The following is a 20,033-nucleotide window of genomic DNA, read 5'->3' as shown; positions in this document are numbered from 1 at the left end:
GTGACGGATGTGGCTTTTTGGGGGCGCCCCCTGGCGGGCGGGAGGACTCGATGGAGAAGCGGGGGGAGTGGCAACACCAGCGGGCACAGCCTTTGGCTCCGCCCACTCTTGGCTCCGCCCCCTCCGCGCTGCGCGCTGAGGGGGCGGAGCCAAGAGTGGGCGGAGCCAAAGGCTGTGTTGGAATGCGGCGACGCGGGCGGCGGCGGCCCAGGTTGGGGGGGGGATATGGGGGGGCTGTGGGGTGTATGGGGGGGTTTGGGGCGGCTGTGGGGTGGGGGGGGAGTTGGGGGGGCTGTGGGAGAGGGGCGACGGGTTAAATGTGGGGGGGTGAGGGATGGGTGGGGCTGTGAGGGATGGGGGGGGCTGTGGGTTTGCGGCCTGTGAGGCAGGGAGGGGGTGTGGGGGATCGGGGTGGGTTGTGTGGGGGCTATGGGGCAGAGAGGGGGTGTGGGGGCTATGGGGCAGGGAGGGGGTGAGGGATTGGGGTGGGGTGTGTGGGGGCTATGGGGCGGGGGGGGTGAGGGATTGGGGTGGGGTGTGTGGGGGCTATGGGGCAGGGGGGCTGTGGGGGACCGGGGTGGGGTGTGTGGGGGCTATGGGGTGGGGGAGGCTGTGGGGGATTGGGGGTGCTGGCTGTGGGCAGGGTGGGGGGCAGCGGGGTGCTGCTGGCCGGGTTGGGGGGGGGGGTCCCTCTGCCACAGGTGGGTGTCACAGGCTGCGGTGACAAGGGGTCACCGATGGGGCCCAGGCAGCCACCGCCCCGGTCCCTCCTCTCTCCCCCCCGCCCAGGGCATCCCCACCGGGGCCAGGGCAGGCAGGAGGCTCCCACGGGCCTTGGGGTGTGATGGGACTGGGGGGGCCCCAGGACTAACGTGGGGCTTGGCCCCAGCTGCCCCACAGCGCAGCACAACACGGGGCTGCGCCACCTCGGGGCTCCCTGCCCTCTATCCCCCCACGGGGACGGGGTCCCTGCACTGGGTCCTGGCCCCAAGCGGGGCCCGTCCGTTGCTGCTGTCGGTGTGCGGCTCCCAGGGCATAAACCCCCTTTTCTGGGGCCGCAGGTGCTGATCCCCGGCTGCTCCCTGGCTGCTCCCCGGTGTCCTCCTCCGCTCGCAGCGTCGGGGCGGCTCCAGCGCCGCGAGGGCCCCGCAGCCATGTCCACCTTCCGGCAGGAGAGCGTGGAGGACTTCTATGAGATGGGGGAAGAGCTGGGCAGGTGAGTGACATCCAGCCGCGCTCAGGGGTGGCTTCTGTGGCTGCACCGCCTGCCTGAGCACCGACCTGGGAGCTTCACCCGGCTGCTGCAGCCCTCGTGGTGTCCCCATGCTGGTGGCATCCCCTGTGCTACCTGCAGGCAGTGGGTCTGGGGGCTGTGCTGAGAGCCAGGGACCTCTAGCAGCTCTATATTAAAAAAAAAAGCGTTAATTAACGCTAAACTCACTCCTGTACCTGGGCAGGCCCAGCAGCTCCCTGCAGAGCTCCCATCCTATCTGGTTTTGGCACGGGCTGCGGGGCCGGCGCTGCCGGCTTCCGGCCCTTCTCGGTTGCTGCGCCTGCGGTGCAGATGTGGGGGTGAATCACTGCGTGCAAATGGGATTTAATCATCCGGGATGGAAAAGCCGTGGCGGTGGGGGGGGGGCGTGGGCTGGGTTTGGATCCTCCAGCGCTGCCTCAGCCACGCCAGCCCCACGCCAGCACCGCTGGGACTCGGGCTCTGCCACGACCATGGCTGCCTGGGCACAGGGCTCCCTGGGGGTGCTCCTTCTTGGGCACTGGGAGATAATGGTGCAGTGGAAACATTTTGGGTGGCTTTAGCATTTTTTTTTAAAAGGGGGGGAGCTGCCAGGCGCTTGCTCCGCATCCCTTCGGGCTGCACTGTAGCTGTGGTCTGGTGTGAGCTGTGGGGACGGACGTGGTGCCTGGGGGCCAGATGCCACCTGGGCAAGGCTGGTCCATGCTCCCGGGGGGCTGTGGGTGGCCCCAGCCATGATCCAGGGATGTATAAAGGAGTCTTGGGGCCGGGCGTGCAGGGAGGCCGGTGACGGGGACCGGTGACGGGGACTGCACGTCACCACGTGCCAGCCGGGATGGCCAATGGCCGGGGTAGCGGGGAGGGGAGGGAGCAGCCTGGGGATGTGGGACGGATCCCATTGTCAGGGGGAAGGTGTTGAGGGGCCCTTGTGCATCCCGGCAGAGGGGCTGCGGGGGGCTCGGCTGGGTGGGGAGGGACAAGGGTGGGGATCCTGCCGTAGCAGCGATGCTGGTGTGGGCAGGACCCGGTTCCCTGCGGCGCCTGTCGATGCCCAGAGCCCTGCCTCTCCCCGGCCCTCACCCAAACGTGCTTTGAACTGCCCGTTACTCTTATTTCAGGCATTTCCCCTCCCCACCCACCTTTCCCATCAGAGCTTTATGGTCCCCTGGGGCTGCTGGGCTCCGGGGTTCACTCCCGGGAGCAGCCCGGGGGCTCCTGGCTGGAAGTGGGAACCAGTGGGCATGTCCCACCCTGGGTGATCACAGCAGCACCCAGACAGCCCGGGCAGGGTCAGCGGCTGCCACGTCCCTGGGAGGAATTCCCTTCCTCCATCCTGGGCAGCGCTGGGGTTTACACCAGCAGTGCCAGGGTGTGTAAACCCTGAGGGCATGCCGGGAGCAGGCAGGCATCATCGCTGTGTGCCAGGAGGACCCCGATTCCCAACAGACCCTGGGGAAACCATGTGTCCCCCTGAGCAGCATCCCCCATCCTCGTACCGCTGCCAAGCACACGTGCGATGCAGGAGATCCCCCCTCACCTCCTTCCCACATCCCACAGTGGCCAGTTTGCCATCGTACGAAAATGCCGGGAGAGGAAGACGGGTCTGGAGTACGCGGCCAAATTCATCAAGAAACGTCGGCTGTCGTCCAGCCGTCGGGGTGTGAGCCGGGAGGAGATCGAGAGGGAGGTGGACATCCTGCGGGAGATCCAGCACCCCAACATCATCACGCTGCACGACATCTTCGAGAACAAGACGGACGTGGTGCTGATCCTGGAGCTGGTGTCGGGCGGTGAGCTCTTTGATTTCCTGGCTGAGAAGGAGTCCCTGACAGAGGAGGAGGCCACCCAGTTCCTCAAGCAGATCCTGGACGGGGTGCACTACCTGCACTCCAAGCGCATCGCCCACTTTGACTTGAAGGTGAGGTCTGGGAGGTGCAAACGCCCCGTGCTCGGCAGCTGGGGAGCGGGGATGAGCATCCAGGCTCCTGCGGAGCAGCAGGGCTGGCTCTGGGATCTCTCCCTACTTGAGGCGTGTGTCCTCTCCTCTGAGGAGAGGAGCCCAGGGTGGGTGAGCGTGTGGGGGGTAAACGCCGGCTCCTCTCCCCCCCCGCAGCCGGAGAACATCATGCTGCTGGACAAGAACGTGCCAAACCCTCGCATCAAACTCATCGACTTCGGCATCGCTCACAAGATTGAAGCTGGGAATGAATTCAAGAATATATTTGGGACCCCGGAGTTTGTAGGTGAGACCAGGCTGGCGGTGTTCCTGCGGGGCTCCTCTGGGCTCTCAAAGCTTTGGCTTCATCCCGGAGAGATGCCCAAAGCCCTGGTGCGGGAGGCTGGGCAGCTGTTGGGACATGGCCATGGGGACAGACTTCTTTTCCCCAAAATCAGCCTGTTCTTTTCTCTCTTTCCTCCTAAAGCTCCGGAAATTGTGAACTACGAACCCCTGGGGCTGGAGGCTGACATGTGGTGAGTGAGTCCCCTTCCAGCGCTGGCCCCGGTGGCACCAGCGGTCGGTCCCTGGGGCCGGGCTCGTGCCGGTGTATCTCCCCTCTTGCCGAAAGCGCAGGGAGAGGGGACCGACAGCGCGCTGCGGGGCTTCAGCCTCCTCTTCCTCTCTCTTCCAGGAGCATCGGGGTCATCACTTACATCCTGTGAGTATAAGGGGGGTCTGGGGGAGACGGGTGCTGCAGGGCGAGTCCCCCGCCTCGGGCTGTCACCTTTTCGGGGTGTCACAGCCCGCTCTCGCCGCAGGCTGAGCGGAGCCTCTCCTTTCCTGGGGGAAACGAAGCAGGAGACGCTGACCAACATATCCGCCGTCAACTACGACTTCGACGAGGAGTATTTCAGCAACACCAGCGAGCTGGCCAAGGACTTCATCCGCCGCCTGCTCGTCAAGGACCCCAAGTGAGAGACAGGGAGCAGAGCTGGGGGTTAACCTGGGAGAGGGCACGGTCCCTCCTGCCTGACCCCCTGCGTACAGGCAGCTCCCACATCTCCTGCTCACGCTTAGGGGTTCGCTCTGAGCCTGCCTGCTGCCCGCCCAGCCTTTGCCCCTATTTATAAATCCCATTTATCCCCCCCCTTTCCTTCCTACTGCTTGTAGGATTTGGTGTTGTGAAACATCTGGAAACCAAAGTCTCTCCCTCATGTCGGGCGTGGGGTGAATTCTGGAATCACCCTGAGGGTGCAGCAGCTCAGCTGAAAAGGAGCGAACGGGGTTTGGAAGGGATCACGGGCTGACCTGAGCCCCCAGGACCCTGGGCTGGGGTGAGGTGGGAGCAGTGGTGCTGCGTGACTGGACATCAGGCGGGAGGTTCCTGCGGGCTCTTCTGTGCCTGTTTCCTCGTGGGAGGCTGGCTGAGGCCGTGGGAGCTGGATGTGGCCCCTGTCTGGGGTGGCCTCTGAGTACAGCGAGTTTGTCTGGGCTCAGCTGTGTCCCGAAGGTGGTAGGGTCTGAGCTGCTGCTCCAGTCTAACCGGGACGGAGGCAGCAAAGCCTCTGCCCCTCAGTCGCAGCCTTGCTGTCTTGCAGGAAGCGGATGATCATCGCCCAAAGCCTGGAACACCCTTGGATTAAGGTGAGAAGTTAAAGAATCAGCATCTTTTGGGTGTCAAATATCCAACAGGTCAGGGGTGGGTGTTGATGCACTGGCAGCTCTCCACTGCTCTTCCAGCCCCCAGTTGGGACTGGTTTGGTGCCGCTGGTGTAGGGCCGCGGGTGGGTGCCGAAGCCACGTGGCTCCCGCTGTCCCGGCTGTGCCCCACGCCTGTGGCTGTCCCTCTCTTCAGGTGATCAAGAGGAGGAACGTCCGCAATGAAGACAACTCCAAGAAGCCCGAACGCCGCCGGCTGAAGACCACGCGCCTGAAGGAGTACACCATCAAGTCCCACTCCAGCATGCCACCCAACAACACGTACATCAACTTCGAGCGCTTCTCCAAGGTCATGGAGGAGGTGGCTGCAGCCGAGGAGAGCCTCCGAGAGCTGGAGAGGAACAAGAAGTCCTTCCAGGAGGACATCGAGGCCCTGCTGTCCATCTATGAGGAGAAGGAGTCGTGGTACAAGGAGGAGAACGAGAGCATCAGCCAGGACCTCCGGCAGATCCGGCAGGAGCTGCAGAAAACGGAGGCCCTGAAGAAGCAGGCGCAGGAGGAGACCAAGAGCGTGGTGCAAGTGGCCAACGGCCTCAAAAGGCGTTACCGAAAGCTGGAGAACCACTACGAGGCGTTGGCCAAGCAGGTGGCTTCGGAGATGAAGTTTGTCCAGGAGCTGGTGTGGTCCATCGAGCGGGAGAAGCTGCAGAGCGGTGAGGGAGACGGCAGCATCCGCTAGCTCGGCCGGTGCCGGGGCCGGCTGCCCTGGGGCTCAGGGTGGGTTGTCCTTCCCGCATCCCCCCCGCACTGAAGGGACCTCGGTGGCTCTGCCCCTTGCTTGCCCAAGGAGCTGGTCCACCGACAGCCTTCGGTAAACGTCCCCGGCCTCTGCGGGGCTCACGGTGGCGTGCCGGGGGCTTGTGCCTCCCTGGAGACCCCTGGCCTCAGGGGGCTTGAGTTGGGTTTTGGCTTCCTGCGTGCGGCTCTCGCTTGGCTTGCCGTCCGCGTGCTCCCCGTGCTGCCCCCGGCCGCTCCTCCCCTCGTCGCCGCAGGACTTGGGGACCAGTTCTCCCCTCCCCGTCCCACTCGGGGCCTGGGTCTCGGAGCTGCTGCAACGCCCTGGCCAGGGAGGGGGGTCTTGGTGGGGAGACCCCTCCTCTAAACCCTGGCAGCAGCTTGGCGTCTGCCACACGTGAGCCACGACCAAGGACTGATTCCTGCGTGGCCCGAGGCGCAGCAGCCCCATGGGTGACCCCAGCTGTCCCCTGCTCCTCCCCAGGGGCGTCGCACCCCCCTGCACCCACCCCAGCCCTCGTCCCACCGGGCGCTTCCCCCTTTTAACAAAATAAAGGTTTCCGTGCACCGGGGCGGCCGCCTTGGCTCCTGCCGCGGGAGGACGGGTGGTGGGAAGGGGGCAAGGACACGCTGTGGGGTGACAGCTCCTCTTCTGTGCCCCCAAATGGTGTTTGAGCTCCCATCCCCGAGGGAATTCCTGAAATTGGGAGGGGAAAGGCTTCTTTTTTTGTCCTTATGAGCCCCAACGCTGGCAGGCGAGCTCCCTGTGGGCTTGGAGGGGGCTCTGGGGCTGGGGCTGGGCTGAGGGAGCCCCCAGCCCCTCTTCCCTTGGACCCCGGGGGAGGTCTGGGGGGCTCAGGGAGGGTTGGGATTTGCTCCTGGGAGTTGGAGAAGGTCAGTGAGGTTTGGGAAGGTCCCTGGGGCTTGAGGAAGACGCTTGGGTGCAGGGAGGGTCCCAGGGTTTCTGGGGGGTCCCAACCCTTTTCCCCAGGGATCCTCCTGTTGCAGGGGACCAGCCAGATACCGTTTTGCTTGGGAACAGGGAGATAAGGAATGACCCCAAGATTATCGGGGCTGGGAAAGGCTGCTGGGCTCTGGCATCACCAGGAGATGCACCGGCAAGCGTGGGAGAGCAGCTGGTGGCCAGGGCCGGGGGGCCAGCATGGGCTGGACCCTGTCCCCTGGCCTCCTGGGGAGGGAGGGGATGAGATCCCAAATCGCCGCTTTCCGTAGAGCGTGTGTGGGAGCCCGGGGCCGGGTTTCCGCCGGGAGCACCGAGGGGTTTCCGGCTGCCCCGGGGTGGTGGAGCCAAGATGCAGCTGAATTTGATCTGGGGGAACCTCCGGCCAGATCCCGGCGGATGGCGGGCGGCTCGCCAGCACCCACGGCGGGGGGGCACGGCGGGTTTTCCTCCGGCCGAGCACTGGGCCAAGGGGGTTTGCTCAATTTAGGCTTTATTTGTCAGTCCCGTACTTCCCCCCACCAGCTCCCCAGGGGTCTGGGGTCCAGCGAGACAGACCCAGCCTGGGCAGAGGGGACGTGCCCCGTGCCCCTGTCCGTGCCTGCTGTTGGGTAGCCCCGTGTGCCGGCTGCCGCCCGCTGACGTCCCGCCGGGTGTAGGTTTCATCCCAACCCGCGGGGCACGCGGGCCTGGGGATAATTTTAGTCGGCCCTGTTCTTCCAGGCCAAGGCACTTGGCATCCAGGGGCGACGACGTGACCGCCCGGCTGGTGGCAGCGTCCCAGGGCAGAGCAGGATCCATGCCACAGCCCCCGGGGTGCCGGAGGGGGGCTCCAGCCATGGTGGGGGGACACCGGAGCCTGGCTGGAGGACTTGGGGCCATCGTCCTCCCCCTGGGTGCTGAGTCCTCGGGGCTGGGATTTGGGGTGCGGATTCAGCTGGAGTCCTGGGCATTTGATCCGCTCCTGCAGAGACGATTCGTCGCCAGAGCCAGCGTGTGAAAGGATGTGTGGAAATCCTATAGCAACAGTTGTTGCCGAGCTGGGCAAAGTTCACATAGTGCTAAGGCTTCCCAGATGCTCCTGGGGCCGTGGGTTTCTGTTTCAAGGCTCTTGGAAGGCGCTCTGGCCATCTCCTCCCCAGCTGCCCGGCAGGTACACGGCTCCACAGGGGATTTCATCCCGATGGATGCACAAGATAACAGCAAAATATTATTTAAAAAGTGGAATTTGGGGTGGTTTTTGCTGCCGCTGCGCTCAGGATGACCTGCTTTAGAGGGTTTAAAATTGCACGAGTTCAGCAGGCTGCACGATGTACAGCTGGGAAGGAGGGGGAAAATACCTACTGCTCACCGTGAAGGAGGATTTATCGGGGAGAAAGTGTCCAGGAGATAAAAAAGTAGGAACTCAGCTAACAGTAAACACTGCAGGAACTCGGGTGGTGCTCAGAAACGAGGGGCTGTGCTGGTCCCCAGGAGATTTCAGCGATGTGGATGTCCTGCCTCGGTTCCCCTCTTTGCAACCGGAGCCAACGCCGCCCTGGGGCGTTTTATATTCCGTGTGGGCAGCAAATCTCCAAGTGCCTTTTTTTAGGCTTCGGTTTTTGCTTCCTCGAGGCTGCCTTGGAGCGAGCGCGATGGCTTTTCCTTACATGTCTTGGTGAAAGCCAAACGATTTTGCACGGCTTATCAGGCGAGGGTTAAACCTCTCTGTTAACTCAGGGGAAACCCTGATGGAAATTATATGAGGAGCTGGGGCTGCTTTATTTCTGCCAGCGAGCAGAGCTGCAGCTAATCTGTGGGAAACACTCCGCGTAATGATGTCCAATGGACTTACAAGGTATCGGTGACAAGTCGGAGGACGCTGTGCCTGGCCCGGGCGTTCCTCAGCTTTGCCATTGCCGAGCGCCCGGCCGTGTAACGGTGTAATTATAGTTTTGTGGGTCTCTCCAAGCACGCGCGGGGTTGCACACAAGGAAATATGCCTTTTTATAGCTTGGGGAAGTGTGGGTGATGCCATCAGTATTCGCAGCTCGTTTCTGGCTGCGGCGTCCCCATCCCGGCTGGACAATCAGAAAATATCGGTGTGAGATGAGGACGAGGTGGTGGAGCTGACTTGCTGCTGGTTTTCCTTTTGGCTGTTTAAAACACCCCTTGAAATAGGCTCGGTGGTTTTTGGGGGGACTTCTTGCTAATCCGTGGCAGCTGCTTTTCTGAAGCAATGTTTCTAATTAAGGCATACCCCCAAAATCTTCTGAAGTGAGCTGTGCTGACACCACAGCCAAGTTATTTTAGTGCCCAAAAGATCACCCCGCTCATCCCACATGAGAGGTTTTGTACTTTAACGTGGCGAACCCTTTACGCGTGGCGCGCCGCATGTGCTTTAGGACATCAGTTTAATGGCACTTCCTATCTTTAGCCGGTGTATTTCGATAGCGGGGTGACAGATCTCAACACCCTCACCTATCTCACCACAGGAGTTAAGCTCAATTAAGTTACCAGGCACAGGGCAGCGTGGAGGGTTTATTATTAGCTTGGAGCTAGGTGCTAGCCAAGGACGACGCTGCAACCAGGGCTTCATGGTTTGTGCACAGCTACAGCGCTGGGCCCCACCATTTGGGAGGGAGGTGAAGGTCTAATTGCTGAAAAAGATTTCCCTGAGGAAGCGCAGTTTTAATACAAGGCTGCTACTCCCATTCCCGGAGGAATCCCACTGATTTGCCTTCTGGATTTTAAATTCAGAAAGCAAGCCCTTTCCACCTGGGGAGGCTGGGTGAGCTGGAGAATTTAGGACCAAATAACATTCTTGTTTGGACTGCAAGAGGCAGAACTAGAGGCTTCTATCCAAGGTTCTCACCTTGGGAGCACTCAACTGTTGTGTGAAAGAGGCCGTAGTATCTCTCAGCGCTAATTTGTTTTTGAGTGTGAAGTGAGAAAGGCCACAAAGCCACGGCTGACATAAAACTGGTTTCATACCAGCACTCGAAAAATATCTGAAGCGCTGTTCACCTCCCAGAAGCACCTCTGAGAATCCTGCTCTCCTTGGGATGCCTGACCTGGGTTTCCAGGCCGGTGTTACCACTGAAACCAAAGCGGTGTCACACGAAAGGAGGTTTGAGGCTGCACAGGTGGGAAACACAGAATGCTGGATGACAAAGCAGGGGCTGTTGGTGTGTTTTGGGGAGTTTTGTGCCTATTTCTACTACAGTAAAGGTGACATATTAAAACAGGACCTCATAAAAAGAGAGATTTAAAATTGGTTTTTACTGAATTTAAGAGATGACATTACAAACAAGCCGTTACATAAAGCCTTAATATCTGCAGAAGCACAGAAGCAGAAGAGTCAGTTGTTTTCCCAATGCACCTCCACTCATTCCATTATAAAAATGCATTGTCAACTTATGTTTAAGCCAGTGGAATATAAAATAATTAAAAAAAAACCCAAACAATCCTGTCCATCACAGAGTTGTGAATAAGTTACCTTCATTTTCCGATTATATACAAAAGATACTTTCCCAAGGACAGTATAAGAAGAGTTTACACAAATAAACCCTCGTTCCGCCACTTAAGTACTATTTACATCATTCTGTACATGGGTCTTCCAGGTCTTCTGAGACCCTGAAAAGGAAGAAGGGAAAGTCTGACTACCCAGGCGTAAGGGCGGGTTGTTTCCAGCAGTCAGTCCCTCATGTCTCACCCCCTCAGAAGCAGGGATGTATTTACCTATCAGCAATTTAAAAGCTTGTTGTGAATATCTTCAAAGACTTGATTGTAGAGATCATCTCTAGACTTCAATCCATCTAAATAAACTAAAAGAAAAAGATGGAGGTTTCAGTCTGCAGGTTTCTATCAGAACAAAACTTACGTAGATGAGTTAAAATCTTTCATACTCAATTGATCCAAGTGACAACTTGTTTTCCAACTGGAAAGACAGAATCATCCTGAAAAAATTATGGCCTGCAACATCTCTTATTCCATTATAAAGAATGTTTTTCTTATTTTTCTTCCCCCCCCAGTAAGTGCTTATAGAATCATAGAATGGTTTGGGTTGGAAGGGACCTTTAAAGTCCAATATAATATAGAACAAAGGGAAGAAGTTCTTAGCTATAAAACTGCATTATTTATCTGGACAGAGAGTAGGCCAGGATTACAACTTAGTAGTAAAAACAGTGCCTGGCATCACGGCAGTTAAAGTTTCCTTAAATTACATTACCCACTTCCTTAAAATCCAAAGTACAAGGCCAAAGGGTTTGTGTTGAGGGAAGCTTACCGACATCGACACCACTGTCCTCCATTTCTTTCCTGTGTTTTAAGTACATGGGCCAGACGTGACCGTCGAAGAGACCCGGTGGGTCAGGAACAGTGTAGTTACGTGTACTGCAAAGAGCCAAATGGAAAAGGACGTCAGGACTGGCGGGACGGCGCTGCCTCTCGCGCACTGCTGAGGCCTGACGTTCACCTGAGAGCTGCTCACTTGCACTTGTGTAAAAGCTGATGGTCATAGTCCAGTTTCTCATGGGTATTTGTCTCTGTTTTGCTATTTAAGGACCCAAAGTGACTACAGAAGGCACAGGTAGCCAGTGAAGGCGAAGCAAGCAGTCTCTGGGGGTTTGCTGATGCTCGCAGGGGAAGCATGCAACAACTCTGCTGCTTTTGCACTGATGTGCTGCTCTCCATCCCCCCCCAAGGGGACAGCTAGAGCTCCAGTTTCAGAAAATGCCACAGGAAATTCTCTTTCTCCAATTATATTAAAATTTACAACTGTAATTCCAATTAGTGACATCAGTGTGTCCCATTAATAGCAACTTAAAGGCAGGGAGAGAGTCTTTGTTGGAAGGAAGGATTAGACTTACGTCAAAGAATCTTCTTACCTTCTCCTCCTCTTGCATTCATCATACGGAACTGCCAGGTAGTAGCGGATGTCAAATAGGTCTATCAGTGGTCTAGGGTAGGGTAGAAAGAAAGAAAGTGTCTATTTTTCTGGCAGAAAAGTGTTAAATCACCCCTGAAAGCCATAAAAATCTTTCTTTCTCTCTTGTATTTCTGTCTACTGTAGACAACAGAAGTGTAAGTGTTTGCATTAAGACACAAGCCAACGTACAGTAGGTTTACTAGTAGCTACAAAACATGGAGAATGCTGTTTCTGCAGGGCAGAATGGTACACCAGGTACTTTTCCCACCCAAATCCCTGCTACTAGTTACCGTGGAAGATCAGACACGGGGCTGGGAAGACCTGGGGTGTGAACTGTGACTCTTTCTAGATAATTTCCAGTTCTGCTGGCACTAGACTAAAGCTGCGATTCATCAGTCTGATATGAACTGGCTTATCAAACCGTCTGGCCTGTTGTGCTGAAGCAAGCTGTCCAAATGTGCACGGGCACACAGATTTGGTACAAGGCAACTCATCAGCTCGTGTTCTTTTCCAGAAATACAGGGAGTTAGCTCTGTCATGGCTTACTGCGTTGCGCTCCTATTCGGCTGAAGAAAATAAACCCAGAAAAATCCTTAAAGCAAATCTAGCTCGAAGCTGGTGGGGCCGACAGACCTCTAAAAGCCTGCTGAGGGTTGCATAAATGCTTAATATAGCATGAACTGAGCAAGCTCCACGTCTGTGGGTGAAATACTCCCTCTGGACTACGGAAAGGCTCCCGTTAACAAGAGCGAGTGCTTCAGAGGTGTTTGTAACCTTCAGGAGAGATAACGAGAGTCACCTCCCTGGGGACAGGCCAAGAACAGGCGGCAGTTTGCCAGTGTGCTCTGCAGTTGGCCACTCTCGGTATGGTTAGTCCCAGACTGGCATTTTACATTTTCCATTCAGTTTGGAAAGCCAGAATGGTGCAGCTTGTCTCACAGTACAGCTTATAAACAACTCAATATTTGCTATGTGTCACGCACAGTTTGTTCTCTTGAGTTTTGTAAAGAAAACTCTAGTTTGGAGCCAAGAATCTTTTGCTCGTTATGTTTATAGCACGCGATTTTCTGAAGTTTAGATGTTCAGCTATTGGAAGTTTTCTCTCTGCTCCTAGTCTAGTCTCCCCATCTTCCTGCTGAGCATTTTTTCCTCGTATAAAAAAGCAGAACTCATTGATCCTTGCTCCAATGTACAATTAATTTCTAAGCTCAATTTAGTCAGCGTGAAGCAAGTGTATCACGTGAGAGAACTACTCCTGAATTCCAGGAGAGATTCCAAGCAGTGAATGCAGAACAGATTATCTTTTTGTTGTCATCAATGACCTTCTCAGGTCAAGGTTGAGGCACCGTGGTGGGAGACCAGGAGGGAAGCCTCTGCCTTCACTGCTGGCTCTGTATTGACAAGTTCTGGTCTAAAGCTCCCCGTGCCCTAGAGTTCAAGGGTGTGCCCTAAGTGAGAGCATCCTACGTTACCTTGAGAAAGTCACCTTGTGCACCTCACTTTTACCAGCATTTACTGGTAAATTTTACATTTAATATGAGAAAAATTCCGATGCGCGATACCTCAGAACAAGGCAGCGAGGGTTTATTAGTAAAAAGGAGGTTTTTAACCCTGGCACTAGCGATCTAGTGTTCTTCCCTGGCAAACCGTTCGTAGTTCCCCAAACCTTACTTGTAATTATAAAGCAGGAAGCCTTCAATGACCAATATATGGATATCTTTGGAGGCTGGCTCTTTAGAGCCAGGCGTGACATTCACCCCGTGGGAACGGGCAAACTTCACTGGGTTCTCAATCCAGGCACGCACAGTGCTCACCATTGCCTCCATATCCAAGGAGTCCAACACTAGTTAGAAGAAAGGGGGTGGGTGGGGAAAAAGGTATATAATCAAATACCACGAACCACATCGGCTTGAAAGTATAATATAGAATGAGCTTGTAAAATTGAAATTACAGAAATTTACTGTTAAATCTTTAATAATTAAAAAGAAATACTTAGGAAAAAATATACATTACTGCATCCTATAGCGAACACTGCTCTTACCATCCCATTGTTTAAAGCCGTCTTCCCCGACTTCTATTTGATCTTGTGGCTGAAATATAGTGAGCAATAAAACATTGCTGCAAACTCAGCGTGATCAGTTACCTAAGATCCGATCACAACCTGGACACTACTGCAATACACAACAAGGCAAGTGTTCACTTAACAAAACAATTACACACCTTATTTGGACTACGTTAAAATTTAAATTCCCGTCTTTCACCAACCCCAAGAGCTTTGAAAAGTTTTCTTGGCTCAGTCAAGCCACTTTGGACAAAGTTCTAGGTTAATAGTTTGATAGGGTGTTATTAGCCAAAATACTACAGGTCCTTGTTTATAGTCAACATATAAGAGCTTAAAATGCAAATACAGCGTTAAGTAATTGCTAAAATTTACATATTCAATAATAGCTATTTTAACTTCTAACAGCTCTAATAAAAATGCAGGTCAGCACAGCATGACTTAGTTATAGCTTTATTTGCACTAGCATTTATGAGCTAAGCACCCTAGAGAGAAGTTATAGATCTTTATGGAAAATTCCTCCTCTGCTTTAAGGGCTCATATCTGACCAAATTTGTGCATGAGGCTTCTGGCAAAGAAACGCTTCCAAATGAGCATCTCATTCTGTTTCCTTTGGCACGTGCTCCTGCAAAGGCAGGACAAACCAACCCCGCGGCTGCCAACGCTGGAGCACCTCGTGTGTTGGGGGATGCCGTACAACTACTTTGAGTCTGTTGCCACATCTCTTGGACTTCCACACGTGGTGGGGTCCAGATATGTTGTAATTCCTGTGAAACGGCTGCAGCCTCCAGGGTTTAGTGCTGCGGCTCCTGCTGCTCTCCCAGGCTGGGTGCAGGGGGCACCCAAGTCAGCACAGGTCTTCTCTAATCATCTTTAGCAATCTTTTGAGTTGGGTTTCTGATATGGAGCTGTCAAAGCTCCCCAATATCGCTGTCTTTTAAAGCGCTGCAGGGGTGCTTAAATCCTAAAGTATTATTTATAAGCAACATTCTTATTTAAATAAAATAAGGAGGAGAACCCAACATGGAGAAAATGATTTGTGCAGAGTTCAGTAAACAAGCTCTAACTTAGATCAGTAGTTTAACCTAAAGTTAGACCTGTTGTTAAAACTAAAAGGAAGCTTTTGCTGCAACCACTGTGCCAAGCTCCACTTCTGTGGAAGCTGGAAGATACTGACGGTATCTCACCTATCCAAAATGATTTTTAAAATTACATATATATATATTTTAAAATAAATAAATAAGAAAATTTATTACTTCTAAGCTGTCAAAACTTACTTGGAAAGCATGCACAAGCATATAAAACTTACAGGAGGGAACCTGCTACGACTATCACGACACAGACAAGCAGCAGCCGCTATGTTAAACAAGGGGAGGAGCTCAGCGTACCTTGAAGAAATCATCCTGATGGACCACGCAGCAGTTGGGGAGCGCTTTGATGATCCTGTTGGTCAAGGTGGTTTTGCCACCGTTGGTGACCCTGCACGGAGAGGCAGGAAGAGCCGCGTCAGGGGCGCCCTGAGGGGACGCGAACACCGGCGGCGCCCCGCGCCCGCCCACGTTTGAATTTCCCGCCTCGCCGGCGCCGCGGCGCGCGCTGGCCGCCGATTGGCTGCGAGCGCCCCCCCGCCCCGCCCCTTCCCCGCCGGCAACCGGCTGTGGCCGAGGCGCGCGCGCGCCCCGCTCCTAACGGCCGCGGAGCTTCCCGCGCGCGCAATGGCGCCGCGCCGCCATCTCCGCTCCCCTCAGAGCCGCGTCCCAGGCGGGGGCTCCTCCGCCTCTGCTCTCCGCGGACCTCCCCGAGCTGAGGGAAGCCCCGGCGGGCGCCATCTCCGCTCTCCTCAGAGCCGTCGCCCGGGCGGGGGCTCCTCCGCCTCTCCGCGGACCGGCCCGAGCTGAGGGAAGCCCCGGCGGGCCCCTCCTCAAGATGGAGGAGGCCGCGCGGCTCGGGCCGCTGAGCTGTTCTCCCTCCGGGCGCCCTGGGAGCCCCCACAGGGGCTTCGGTGACGCGCTGGCTCCCGGCCCCGCAGCGCTGCCCCCGCGCAGGGAGCTGGCAGCTTCCGAGGTGGATTCAAAACGGCCCTTGCCGGCGTTCATTGCCCTAAAACAGCCTTGCTCGTTAGGAGGCTTACACTCATCAGCTTAAGAAGCCACCCCGTGAAAGTCAGGCTTGTGAAAAGTGCTTTTTAAAAATGCCTTAAATGAGTTGTTAGGGGATAATTCAGGCTTCCTTGTACCTGCAAAGCCCGTTTTAACATAAAATGCCTGAATAACCTTCCTCTCCAAAAGAGAGACCTGTCAAGTCTGAATGTGCTTATTTCTAATTTTTTATTCAAAGGCTATAAAAGCCTCACACTGTCTTTAACCCACATTATAAATCCAGGTCTTGCCCGGTGTTAGTTTCCAAGCCCTCTGCAGCCGGCAGGGATGTGCTGAGCTCGGTCACCCTGTCCTGAGCACACACACAGGCCTGCTGCTAAATCCTGCCTTAGTGGGAAAAGAAAAGCCTTTTGTACACACACCCCCACACCCCCCATCTTATTTGAAGCAGAACTTTTCCTCTTTGTCTTTCAGAGAAGCTTTTAAAAGTGTAACTTCATGTTGAAAACATCCTTTCCCATAGCTGAGGCACACCACTCCCTTCATCTGACCTATAAATCTACTTGAAATACTTTCTTCTCCTGCAGCATACCTTTAGTTAATGCTATAGGTTTGGTATATGCCACCCTGCAGAGCTCTCTATTATCTAAAAGCAGCACAAATTAAGAGTCAGCAAGCTACATCTTTTCTAGAATCCTGTGATATTATTTTACGGTCAGATACATAATCTCCAAGTCTTACATACAACAATGAAACGGGATGAAAAAGCAGTATATACATATGCAATATTAACAGGCACTTACCCTCCGATGCCTATGATGTATTTCATCTTCAGAGTTGCCTCCTTAGCAGGAATGTGGCAAGAAAAAAAAAAAAACGAATTTCAAAATATTGAAATTACTTTCAAGCGGAACAAAATGACACCCGCTCAGCTGTGCCCTGCCTGAACTATTTCATTGAAGGAAAAGGCGGGTTTGCCTCTAATTTATAGGGCCCCGCTGCATCGCCCTTCCCTCCCTCCGTGCCGTTTCCCCGCCCTGCCTGCTGATGGAAAAGCCCTGTGACTATCATGAGCCCAAGATGTCATATTTTCGAGCCGGGATCAGCCAACCCCGACAGCGGCGGCCGGGGTCATGCGCGCTGCCGCTGCACCTGTCCCTGCACCCCTCGCGGACCCCCGCGCCCCTGCCCTCGCTGGCTTCGCTCTAAATAGCTTTTTGGCAAGCTCTGCCTTTGCCTAAATTAGTAATGGGGGAGGTGGAAATGTCACCCCTTTAAACAATTCCTTTGGGAGTTCTGGGGGAGGCACAGAGGTGTGTGAGGATATAATTAAGTGTAGTCTTTTTTTTTTTCCCTTGAAGGCAGACGAGCTCTCTCTTTGCCTTCCTCTTCCTTTTTCCCAATTCCTGTTCGATTATTTGAAATGCATCCAGGAATGTCATGAGAGGACTTTTTTTTGTTACTCTAAACTGATAGGGAAGGCAAGGGAACTAATTTTTAAATTATTTTCTTTACTCCTTTTAGTGAAGCTGCTCAGAGAAAGGAATATGCAGAGGCTGATGAGTGAATCCGTTTGGACCATTATCTTTTGAACCTTTAGGAGGAACTTTTTAAACAGCTTATTCTTCATACATAGATACAAAGTCATAAAACGATAACAGCTTTCCAGAGGGCCTCCTTCTCCACAGTTTACTCATGTAAGGTAGTGCTTTTTAAGGTAAATTAACTCTAGCTTGGACTGCTTCCTCCAGTAAATACCTTTCACCAAGAGTACACGTCGTGGAACCTGCGCTTTCATTTTAATTGTTTCAGATGCTCCTAAAATCAGGGCTGTCTTGAGAGGTGTTAGGTGAAGGCAGAGTTAGCAACGGTTCTGAATGTTTTTTCAGATGAACGTGAAGTATAAAATGTGCATTTTTAAATAATATCTTGTCTAATAGAGCTTAAATCACCCAAACCATTGTGTTCTGTGGTTCTTCCTTTTTATAAAATCAGTCTATGGAAGCGTTAAAAGGCATACTTAAAGATTCCTTGTCCTACAGCGGTTTGTAAAGTGATTGTAAGACACCTTAGTGACACGGATATTGATGTGTGTCGTGTCTTGTTCATTTTCTTTACAGCTTTGGAGTCTGCAGAGCCGATTCTTGCATCGTGATCTTGTACTGATAGATGAGCAGAATGCAGCGGGTGTTGGTGCTGAAGGTGAATACAGAAGCTGCTGTTACGGTGGAGCGATTGTCACTGTGCTCCAAGGAGTAGATGGATACTGTTTCTATTGGAGTTTTTTTGTAGTGCCTCCATCATTTTCTCGCTGGCTACAAAGTATCGTCCCTTGAGCTTTTCATCTGTTACAGTATAAAACCCACACATCCTGAATTTAACCATCAAGAATCCGAGGGAAGCGTTTTTGAAGGAGTATTCCTAAAATTGCTTCTGAGGGCAGGGTGGGTGCAGCTCCAGCACCACAGGCAGTCACTAATCCAGGCTATCGAGCTGCACCTCAGGGCTCACAGGGGTACATTCTGTGGAGCTCACCCATACACTGTGGTTTTAGAGCTGTCTAAGTAATACGATGTCTTTAGGAGCCTATAGAACATTTTAGTTCTGGCAGTTAATGGCATCTCTTTTGGTCCATGTGGTATCCTATAGCTTAATCACCTCACACCTTATTAATATCCCCAGTATTTTGTGCGTACCTTTTCCTCAATTTGGGTAATTGTTTGCCATCATTAATTATTATTCAGAACAGCTGCTCCCAAGCTGATTTTTTCTGCCCCTATTTCAGGCCTGAAGAAAGGTTTTGTGGCCTAAAACCTTGTTTGCCTCACCCCAGCTGTGTCTGTTGCTCTAATAAAAGCTGTTACTTTTCTCTACAACACTATTTTATGCTAGTCAGCCATAAAGTCAAGGCTCAGTGCTTTGATAAAATGAGCTGATTGTGAATAAACATGGCCTGCAAATTAGATTATTAACCATCAGAGGTGTGAGATTCTGGAAGTCTTGCAGGGAAGATATTGAAGGCAAGAAAATAAATTGATTTTAAGGTAGAGCCTGGTAAATTAATGAACATATAATATATAATTTATTTATAATTTTATAAAAAGATATGTAAAAATTTATAGCGAATGCTCTTCTCCAGTCTTATGCTGTCTTAATTCTGTGTGTTTAATGAATAGATCTCAGCTAGTGTTGCCACTGTGATTATTATTTATGGTCAACATTAGCACACTAGTTGATTGTTCCTGGAGACATCACTTGCAAATTATACTTTCGTCATCATTTCCAAGGTAGCTACATAAAATGATCCCTCCAGAGGAATTTGGAGCTCGAATTGTTGAGTAAGAATGAGATGTGACTCTCAGAAGTTAGATCTCCAGCACCTGCCCATGGCTTTAAGCACAGCATTTGCAGTGGAGAGCCACTGAGTCAGCCTCTCAGCTGGTGTAAATTGTCATTGTGCACTCAAGTGGAGCAATGCTCGTTTACACCAACTGAAAACATGACCTATGATTAACTCTGCTCAAATTTTTCATGTCCTTTATGGTGTTTCTCTTCTGTCCCTGAGCTAGGAAGGTGTCTCGGTTAAGAAAGCAAAGTGTGTTACTTCAGTGTTTATTTTACCACATTTGACCTTATGTGCTAGGCAAAAACTGCTCGGAAGTTTATAAGAGTTAGGAGAGGACACTGGTGTTGGCTACCTCTGATCCTGTCCTCTTTACGTTGGAGTCATGCTAATCCAAATGGTTTTGGAATGTGCCATCCTAGAGGTGAGTGAAAATTGTGTTCTGCCCTGTTGGATTTACTAATATGAATGTGCTTCAGAAATACAGGTTGGGTTTTTGCGTTGAAAAAAAATGAGTAGTTGGCCTAAGATGTATCAAAAGAAATATTTCTAGTGTAGATAGCAAACAAAAAATAATTGTGGCGGTAGCAGCAGCAGTTTTTAGTGTTTGGCTGAGTTGTTTGGGATCAGTGAGTTCCAGAACACAGAAGTTCCACTATCTCTAAAAGAATGTCAAAACTGTTTTTTTTCTGAAGACTGGAGGACTGAAGGACAGAAGGTAAGGGTTTTTTTGTTTGGTTGGGGGTTTTTTTGGTGTTTTTTTTTAAGCTCATAGTTGCAAATCTTGTTCCTGTAGCCCTCAGTGCAAAAGCTTGTTTTTTACACCTTTACTTCATGGTCCCTCAGTTCCCCTGCGGATGTGTCTGGCTTGTCCTGAGTTGGTTTTTAAGCTACTTGTCATGGTTTTTCTATCGCCCCTATTCATACTCTTGTACCAAACATGCAGTGAAATCGTATTCACCCACATAGCTCAAATTGTCAGATGCCTGAATGGCCTCAGACCTGCTGTTCCTTTCG

The 20,033-nt window shown here is 52.9% G+C and overlaps 2 protein-coding genes across 2 annotated transcripts; one reads left to right on the top strand and one right to left on the bottom strand.

Annotated features, from left to right (window-relative positions):
* Nucleotides 1–145: 145 nt before the first annotated feature.
* Nucleotides 146–6,217, top strand: DAPK3 (death associated protein kinase 3). Its single transcript, XM_068420886.1, has 9 exons — nucleotides 146–211; nucleotides 1,062–1,216; nucleotides 2,810–3,170; nucleotides 3,366–3,495; nucleotides 3,676–3,724; nucleotides 3,883–3,909; nucleotides 4,010–4,162; nucleotides 4,790–4,835; nucleotides 5,047–6,217. The coding sequence occupies exons 2-9, from the start codon at nucleotides 1,155–1,157 to the stop codon at nucleotides 5,587–5,589; spliced, it is 1,371 nt and encodes a 456-aa protein (XP_068276987.1). The 5' UTR covers nucleotides 146–211; nucleotides 1,062–1,154; the 3' UTR covers nucleotides 5,590–6,217.
* Nucleotides 6,218–9,848: 3,631 nt separating this feature from the next.
* On the bottom strand, nucleotides 9,849–16,691 carry NMRK2 (nicotinamide riboside kinase 2). Its single transcript, XM_068420434.1, has 8 exons — nucleotides 16,477–16,691; nucleotides 14,963–15,053; nucleotides 13,557–13,605; nucleotides 13,187–13,358; nucleotides 11,475–11,546; nucleotides 10,874–10,980; nucleotides 10,327–10,412; nucleotides 9,849–10,221 (listed from the first exon to the last, which is right to left on the bottom strand). The coding sequence occupies exons 1-7, from the start codon at nucleotides 16,500–16,502 to the stop codon at nucleotides 10,330–10,332; spliced, it is 600 nt and encodes a 199-aa protein (XP_068276535.1). The 5' UTR covers nucleotides 16,503–16,691; the 3' UTR covers nucleotides 9,849–10,221; nucleotides 10,327–10,329.
* Between the last annotated feature and the right edge of the window lie 3,342 nt (nucleotides 16,692–20,033).

The sequence above is a fragment of the Nyctibius grandis genome, chromosome 31, assembly GCF_013368605.1.
Source record: "Nyctibius grandis isolate bNycGra1 chromosome 31, bNycGra1.pri, whole genome shotgun sequence".
Lineage (NCBI taxonomy): Eukaryota > Metazoa > Chordata > Aves > Nyctibiiformes > Nyctibiidae > Nyctibius > Nyctibius grandis.
The sequence above is the reverse complement of the archived record's forward strand: the minus strand, read 5'-3'. Positions and strand labels throughout refer to the sequence as shown.